The sequence below is a fragment of the Oryx dammah genome, unplaced genomic scaffold (genome assembly GCF_014754425.2).
Source record: "Oryx dammah isolate SB20612 unplaced genomic scaffold, SCBI_Odam_1.1 HiC_scaffold_23, whole genome shotgun sequence".
Taxonomy (NCBI): Eukaryota; Metazoa; Chordata; class Mammalia; order Artiodactyla; family Bovidae; genus Oryx; species Oryx dammah.
In genome coordinates, this window is record NW_024070207.1 from 90,952,862 (window position 1) to 90,962,391 (window position 9,530).

The following is a 9,530-nucleotide window of genomic DNA, read 5'->3' on the forward strand; positions in this document are numbered from 1 at the left end:
CATGTAATTTAGTCTTTAAAGATAAACATTTTGATATAGTGACCAAAGAAGTTTTTTAGGGTTTGAAACTTTTACTAAAAATGAAACCCTTTTTTATTCTTTCAAGAAATAGCAGTTGGTTTCGCAGACTTGGAATCTGGGTCTCTATAGAGAAACCCTAGACACCAGTAAGTTGGTTAAGTTGAACGTGATGATACGCTATGTGTATGAGCCAACATGGACTTTAATCATTGGCTGTTAGCACGGGGAGCTTATCTGGAGTTGAGTGTTTGGTTCTGATTTCTTCTTGTATTTTCTACCAGGTATGGCAGCAGCCAAACTTCTGCATGACTCTGGCCTGAATGTGATTGTTCTGGAAGCCCGGGACCGTGTGGGAGGCAGGACTTACACCCTTAGGGTAAGATAAGAAGAATGGGCTGGAAAAATGTGACCCTGAAACTGAGTTTCCTTTTTTCTTTCTGAAAGTCTTGAACTTCACTTGACTCTTTTCAAGAGAGTGAAAATTACTTCAAAACACTCCACAGCCTCTCAGTTTGCTTTCTTTCCATGGCTTTCTTCTGTCCCTTTTCTCTTCTTGCCTCATAACACTTGGCACTTTCCCCATAAATGATTGCATCAATAATTAGATGTTTGACATACATTAGTGAGTAAAACAAAGATACCCTGCCCTTGTGAAATATATATTCCCCCTTTTTTTAAGTGGGGGAGCTATAGTGACTCAGTTGGTAAAGAATCCACTTGCCCATGCAAGAGACCCAATTTCCATCCCTGGGTCGGGAAGGTCCCCTGCAGAAGGGAATGGCAACCCACTCCAGTATTCTTGCCTGGAGAATCCCATGGACAGAGGAGCCTGGTGGGCTACAGTCCATGGGATCTCAGGAATTGTATGCAACTTAGCGACTAAACCATACCACCATACAATAAACAAACAAAAGCACAAAAGGAGGACCTGCTCTAGTGTCTCTGACTATTAGAAATCCAGTTTTGTTTGGATGTGTTCACTCTTTTTTAAAGGTTGGTCCTTAGTCATTGCAAATGAAGCTAATTCAAAACCATATGAAAACCTTTCTACTGAACATAAGAGCAATTTCAAGAGTTTAAATTAATGCTATCTTTCTAATGCTATCTTTCAAGTATCTGAATTAACAAACTACAAAAGAAATGGTCATTTCCTGGATGGACTTAGATTTTATCATACTAGGTAGAGAAAGTCACACAAAGAAAGAATTATCATATGATATCATTTATATGTAGATGCTTTAAAAATGATACAGATGAACTTACAAAAAAGAAACTGATTCACATAGAAAACAAATTTATGGTTGCCAAAGTGAATAGAGGGGAAGGGAGTTTGGGATTAAAATTAGGAGTTTGGGATTGACAGATACACACTACTATATATGAAATAGACAAACAACAAGGACCTACTATAAAGCACAGGGAAGTATATAAAAAATTTCTAGTAACCTATAATGGAAAAGAATCTGAAAAAGAACACACACACACACACACACACACACACACACACACACATAAAACTGAATCTTTTTGCTACACACCTGAAACATTGTAAATCAACTATACTTCAATAAAAAAAAGTGGTCCTTTCCTTTCTTGCTTTTCCTCTAGCATTAGGTGCCTCAAAATTAGCCAGAAATGCTAAGTAAAGAGAAATTCATCAATAATTCATAGTTTACAAATCTAAGCCAGTAAAACCCAGAGCACTGTGGTACGTAGTGAGAATGATGGGGTTCAGAAATCTCTTGCTTATTTCAAGTCCAATCAATTTTGCTTTAAAATTAGGAATGATGCAATAACCATTTAGTTGCATGAATGAGGTAGAGTTGAGAACAGAGTCCAACTTTCTATAGATACTCCTCAAGGTGTGTCTAGAACCTGTGAAATGCCAATCTACCTTTTTTTTTTTTTAGGGCTATCGTTTTTATCTTAAGAATAACATTTTCACAAATATTTATTTTTATTTCTTTCCATGGGAAACAGAACCAAAAAGTTAAATATGTGGACCTTGGAGGAGCTTATGTTGGGCCAACTCAGAATCATATCTTAAGATTATCCAAGGAGCTAGGATTGGAGACCTACAAAGTGAATGAAGTAGAGCGTCTGATTCACCATACAAAGGTAAGCTTGGACCAACCTTTGAAGGATTTGGAGATTTTTCTATCAGTATTTCCATGCTGCTGCTGCTGCTAAGTCACTTCAATCATGTCCGACTCTGTGCGATACCATAGACGGCAGCCCGCCAGGCTCCCCCATCCCTGGGATTCTCCAGGCAAGAACACTGGAGTGGGATGCCATTTCCTTCTCCAATGCATGAAAGTGAAAAGCGAAAGTGAAGTCGCTCAGTCGTGTCTGACTCTTAGCGACCCCATGGACTGCAGCCCACCAGGCTCCTCCGCCCATGGGATCTTCCAGGCAAGAGTACTGGAGTGGGGTGCCATTGCCTTCTCCTCGGTATTTCCATATATTAGTACAAATTCCAGATCCTCCCCTCAGACAATCTCCTTCATCCTTGAATGATGCATATGTATTTTTAAGTATATTTCAACCATTCTAAGAATTTTTTTTACTGTTATCAAAGGCTAATTCTAAACCTATTTGGGAAGGTTTTTGATGAAGTGGTATTAACCATTTGGTAACATGTTGAACAAAACCAATAGAGTAAAAACATTTGTGATTTATTAAATACCACTATTAAAATAATTAGGGCTCTTTCATGTGATACAAAAACTTGTGTACAGTTTTACAAATGCTATCTTAGACATCATGTGATAGAGTATTTGCAATATGTCTAATGTAATTATTTTGAAATTTGGTTATTATGTCCTATATATAGGCTAAATTCACTCTCTTGGAGATTTACATAAAAATAGGTCCAATCCCAAATTTCGTCTGTGGGAAAGCTCCATTGATCTCCCTCAAATTTCTGAGTTTACTGGGTCTCACATTCTCATGATCATTTGTGATCCACGGTTCTTGCTTCCATGACACATATGCTCATTCACGTTCGTGGCCTGTGACTTGCTTCTTTCCTTTGCTCTATGTCAACCTGGGTTAGAATTCACCTCTTTGTCTTGACTTTCTTTGGACTACCCCGAGCATTTGTGTACAGTATACTGGACTGAAATTTTGAACAGTGGGGGTGAGGGGTTCAATCACAGAAACAAACAACTTAGAACTGAATATTGGACATTGTAATTCTAGGAAGCTCTTCAAACCGGGTGCCCTTGGTGATTTCTCACTGGCCACATTTTTCTGTGGATTCCAGTCTCCCACCATGTTTCTCCCTTAGACTCTTTTCACACCTCCCTGATGCTTGTTTTCCCAGCATCTCTGTCTTGGTCCAAAATATCACTGACGTTCTCTGACAAACAGTCACCTGTCCTGGATCCTACTCTGAAGTCCCACAGAAGGACTGGCAGAGATTTTTAATTTCAATCTTTCCTCTTTTCCTCACTTATCTCCTTAAATGGAATTGAGCAATATAGAGACAAGTTCCACACTGGAAAAAATTATACCCTTAGGAGACAGAAGATACTATGAACAGTTAGTTTTGAATCACTTAATAGTGTTGACGTGTATATTATTTGTGGGTGATAATATTAAGAAGGACAAATAATAGACTATATGTTGTGAATTGTGTAATGAAACAGAAAATTAAAATCTATCTGATCTGATATAATGTGGGTAACATTTATAAGAAATGTTTTGTTAGACCTTCAGATTTTGTTTTATGAGCCTTTTCACCTTGCTTCCATATGTGTCTAGTGGGAAAAGAGACACATGAATTAGAAATGAAAATAAAGCATGGTGATAGTGTGATTTATTGAACATTCATCAACAACTCTTTGTAAACATCGTTCATTGTGTTCCCGGCTTTTATATGTAGATCATCTTGACTGATTTCTTCTGTCTTCATGTCCTAACATTTAAGACTTGCAGAAACTGAATTCCCAGAACACTAGGATCTCTTTTAGATTTCTCTGGACAAAGGAGATGATGACTAGAAATTAAATTCATTTTTCTGTCTTTGTGCCGGCAGAGTTTCTTGGCAGTCAGGGGCTATGTTCAGGACGCTTTGTTTTTTCTGGAAATCTTTCTGCCGACAGTATGTTCCTTGTTTGAAAGAGATTGCTCATAGTCATCAATTGTGGCAAGGATGTTATACTTGAATTTCTCACAGTGATGACCAAATATGCTTCTTTCTTTAGCTATTTCGTATAATCCACATGTAGCTAAGAAAATAATTAAGCACTATCTCTGATTTGATACAGAATAAATACATATGCCAACATTGGTCTTCATGAAATTCAAATGAATGTTATTGCTTTCAAATTATTACAAAAGGAAAGCAGGTTTATTGTAAAAAATATAAGAAGAAAACTTGGGTAGAGAAAAACAATTTAAAAAACCTTTCAATAATCTTATCTAGAGAAAATCACTCTAAAATATTCTTTTGGTACATAGATTTTCATGTTCCTGTATTGCTATTTTCTGACCTCTGCTGGAGGAAATAAGAAATATCAGTACACTTAAAAATATTGTATCCATATGCATATGTGTATATGTTTGATATATTTACTCTTTAATTCTCATCCTGAGACAATTAAAGCACTAATGAATTTATGAAACAAAGATTTCAGTTTTCAGTCCACTGAAAACTGGTTGAATCCAGTGAAGTGTTACTTGATAATAAATAATAATAAAGATTTTAGAGCAAAAAAGTCCTCCATAAACTAAAAATTTGTTCTCCACCACAATCACCTCCATGTCTTTGCTTATAAGTTGTTTTTCTTCTTTTGAATCTGTAAAAAGCATCTTAGATGCTTCCATCCATTTCTGGAATTACTGACCAGACCTCTGACATCTGATCTCCTACTACATGACAAAGAATGTAGTTCAGAAATTTGTTTCCTCTGTAATGGTAGGAAGTACTTTAGCTGTTTGGATGTTACCTATTACCTATTTCAACAACTACTGTTCCCAAATGCAAACAATGATTCATGCAAATATCTAGTCTATTTGTGCCTTGTTTCTTCAGTGGACCTGCATTGTATTTCTCAACCCAAAACCTGAGAATGTCAAGAGTATCAAGTGTGTTACTTCTCATATTGTCAGATCCTGCTCTTCAAATCAGCCTGCTCAAGGACTCTGTGTTTTTCAATTTCTTACATGATTGTTAACGTAAGACAGAGTTTTACATGCAGTCTTAATAACATTAAGCTAAAGAATTTGAAGGTGGTGGTTGGAATTGAAACTGGTGAAATGGATGGTTGCTGCTGCTACTCACAAAGAGGAGTGAGGGGCTATAGCAGCCCGTGATAGGCTAGCTATCCAAAGGAAGGATGTCTTTTCCAAGAAACAAGGACCCTCAGTATCACCAGTTCCCTGATAGTACTAGAAGAAGTGGTCTGTTGACAGTTGGGTTGTGCCCATGCTAGTCCCATAACAAGCATTCATCAACCCCTGATGTGTTGTGATATACAGGGCGTTTTGCTCTCTGCCTCTGATCTCCGGAAATGTTTCTGTATACTGAGTGGTACTCATTTTTAGTGCTACAGTAGATCTGTCTTACGTTGCTAAAAAGTGACTTTCCAAACCCTTGTTCGTGAATCAAAAATGTGGTACCAAGCTATAAGAGGATTTAATTATCAGTGGGAAAATGATTGCTTAAGCTCACATCTATATAATTTAGAAAGTGTTTTCCACACTTCTCAAATCAGTGATGCAGTCCTTCATGCTTAACAATTATTGTGAAACATCTATTCAAATTTATAATCTATTTCACAGATAGTCATGTTGATTTCTGCTAGGATGGTTTAGAAGGCAGTTGTTTACATGCCTTGGAAATGACTTGTGAAAAATGTCCCCTTTTAGAGACTAACTCATACTTAAAGAGAAAAATACAAGAAATATAAACCTCTTAAGGAATGTTGCTGTATTTTCTTTGTGCCTCTTCCTCTTTTATCTAGTGTGTGTGTGTGTGTGTGTGTGTGTGTATGTGTGTGTGTCTGTCTGTCTGTCTGTCTGTGTCTGTGTCTGTGTCTGTGTCTGTGTCTGGGTGTCTGTGTCTGGGGATTTGCATGCTCACATGTGTGGTTATTGTGTTGTTGTTTGTTTGTTTGTTTGTTTTCTTTCAGGCTCATACTTTGAAGGAGTTTTGTACAATGTAGGCTATTGACATTCAGAGTTTCTCTGTCTCAGAAGTCTTATAAGTCTGAAATTTAGAACTAGTGTCAAGTGAAAGTATGCATGCAATTGCTTTAGGTCCAAAGGCTGAACTGTTAGGAGTCTGGTGAATGTAAAGATGTAGCATGACTTAAACTTGAGTCCAATTTCACACTGATAGTTGTGTGTTTCCAAACTTCAGCTCTTGCAATAAACTAAGAAAGAAAAAAAAAAAAAAAGATGCTCTGGTCTTAGTCTACTTCCCAATGAGCAGAAGCCAAGATCACTGTCAAAGTACCTTTTGTGTTGTATGTGGTCAATATCAATGCTTGAAGGGATGAGGAGCCATTTCTCAAATACTTTGCCTACGTGTCACTGCTACAACTGCTATTGGTTAAACAACTTTGTGGAGGAGGCACCATTTGGAAGAACTTTTCCATTTGTTGAGAACACTAAAAGCCAATAGAAAATACGGTACCCTCAGAGGACAGAAAGGCATAGAGTAGAAACTAGATCTCTAGCGATCAGACCAGTTGGGTGAACTTCTTTGAAGAGATCACTGTCTCTCCGTGTTGAGGAACAGCAATAGAATTAGAGGAGACATTGAAAAAGAAAATACTCAAATTTGAATCGCATTTGGCGAATGAAAACCATCCTAAGATGTAGGACCTCAGCATCTTACAGAAATCAACAGACCAGGAGTGTCCAGTCTTCTTCAGACTCCTAGTTTCCCTTTCTGCATGCCTCTCCCTCCAACATTATTAATCCAGAGAAGTCTGGATCAAAGTCGAGGGTGTGCTTTTCTCACAATGACAGAAAAATCCAGGAACAGGTTGGACAAAATCTTGTATTTCACCCAGGAACAACTGCCATTTTCCCATGAACTTCACACATGCCACCCAGAGCTCACTGGTTCTGAGATGGGCTTCCTGAACCTTCTCTTCCATATCCACCTCCACTCCACTTCATTTCTTACTTGTTGGAAACAGGTATGTCTTATCATCATGGGAATATCCCCCCTGCTAAATATGTAGAATAGTAATTTCCTCTTCAGCAGGCAAAACCTATTTGTCTAGTGATCATTCTGAAGCTTATATTAAGTTCTTTTGGAAAACAAAGTGCTAATTTGCATTTATGAAAGACAAGCAGATTTTTGACATGTAATTGATGAGGATGATGCTTTCAGTGGCTGAATGTGGGGGAATATTTGGAGGATATGAGAGGAATTTATTCTAAGCCTTCAAGATTTCCTTTTAGAATTTAAAATATGATTAAATCAGTAAAGAAAGTGAAGTCGGTCAGTTGTGTCCTACTCTTTGCGACCCCATGGACTGTAGCCTTCCAGGCTCTTCAGTCCACGGTATTTTCCAGGCAAGAATACTGGAGTGGGTTGCCATTTCCTTCTCCAAAATCTGTAAACATAGTCTCTATGTAAAAACACACATGCACACACATCTGGATAAATTTAACAATGGTTAGAATTGTGGGTAATACAGAGTTTTAAATTAGAGTGAAGGTAGAGGGTAGAGAATCTATAGAGTTCAGTTATGGTGGTGAAGTTCATGAAAGGAAACAAGCCTGTGGCTTAAAATCTTGTGGGAAAAGTTTACAGCAGCTGTACCATATCATCATGGAGTATGGCCAAGTAGTCCAACTACTTGACTACATGTGTGCTCAGTTGTGTCTGACTTTTTGCAACCCCATGGACTGTAGCCCGTCAGGCTTCTCTGTCCTTGGAATTCTCTAGGCAAGAATGCTGGAGTGGGTTGCCAGGGGAGATTTCTGACCCAGGGATCAAATCCTAGTCTCTTGTGTCTAGGGCATTGGCAGGTGTATTCTTTACCACTGTGCCACCTGGTGTTTGCTATGACCAGTGCATTTTCTTGGCAAAACTCTATTAGTCTTTGCCCTGCTTCATTCTGCATTCCAAGGCCAAATTTGCCTGTTACTCCAGGTGTTTCTTGACTTCCTACTTTTGCATTCCAGTCCCCTAGAATGAAAAGGACATCTTTTTTGGGTGTTAGTTCTAAACGGTCTTGTAGGTCTTCATAAAACCGTTCAACTTCAGTTTCTTCAGCGTTACTGGTTGGGGCATAGACTTGGATTACTGTGATATTGAATGGTTTGCCTTGGAGATGAACAGAGATCATTCTGTTGTTTTTGAGATTGCATCCAAGTACTGCATTTCGGACTCTTTTGTTGACCATGATGGCTAAGCAGGGCAAAGACTATAGAGTTTTGCCAAGAAAATGCACTGGTCATAGCAAACACCCTCTTCCAACAACACAAGAGAAGACTCTACACATGGACATCACCAGATGGTCAACACTGAACTCAGATTGATTATATTCTTTGCAGCCAAAGATGGAGAAGCTCTATACAGTCAACAAAAACAAGACCAGGAGCTGACTGTGGTTCAGATCATGAACTCCTTATTAGCAAATTCAGACTCAAATTGAAGAAAATAGGGAAAATCGCTAGACCATTCAGGTATGACCTAAATCAAATCCCTTATGATTATACAGTGGAAGTGAGAAATAGATTTAAGGGCCTAGATCTGATAGATAGAGTGCCTGATGAACTATGGAATGAGGTTCATGACATTGTACAGGAGACAGGGATCAAGACCATCCCCATGGAAAAGAAATGCAAAAAAGCAAAATGGCTGTCTGGGGAGGCCTTACAAATAGCTGTGAAAAGAAGAGAGGCGAAAAGCAAAGGAGAAAAGGAAAGATATAAGCATCTGAATGCAGAGTTCCAAAGAATAGCAAGAAGAGATAAGAAAGCCTTCTTCAGTGATCAATGCAAAGAAATAGAGGGAAACAACAGAATGGGAAAGACTAGAGATCTCTTCAAGAAAATTAGAGATAACAAGGGAACATTTCTTGCAAAGATGGGCTTGATAAAGGACAGAAATGGTATGGACCTAACAGAAGCACAAGATATTAAGAAGAGGTGGCAAGAATACACGGAAGAACTGTACAAAAAAGATCTTCATGACCCAGATAATCCTGATGATGTGATCACTAATCTAGAGCCAGACATCTTGGAATGTGAAGTCAAGTGGGCCTTAGAAAGCATCACTATGAACAAAGCTAGTGGAAGTGATAGAATTCCAGTTGAGCTGTTAAAATCCTGAAAGATGATGCTGTGAAAGTGCTGCCCTCAATATGCCAGCAAATTAGGAAAACTCAGCAGTGGCCACAGGACTGGAAAAGGTCAGTTTTCATTCCAATTCCAAAGAAAGGCAATGCCAAAGCATGCTCAAACTACCGCACAAATGCACTCATCTCACATGCTAGTAAAGTAATGCTCAAAATTCTCCAAGCCAGGCTTCAGCAATA

General features: G+C 38.3%; 1 protein-coding gene across 1 annotated transcript in view; it reads left to right on the forward strand.

The window, feature by feature from the left end:
- Window positions 1-9,530, forward strand: part of MAOB (monoamine oxidase B) — a 116,138-nt gene that overhangs the window by 41,530 nt on the left and 65,078 nt on the right. The window contains exons 2-3 of the mRNA XM_040266149.1: window positions 303-397; window positions 2,002-2,139. Coding sequence (XP_040122083.1) covers window positions 303-397; window positions 2,002-2,139 — 233 coding nt within the window. The remainder of the gene's footprint in view (window positions 1-302; window positions 398-2,001; window positions 2,140-9,530) is intronic.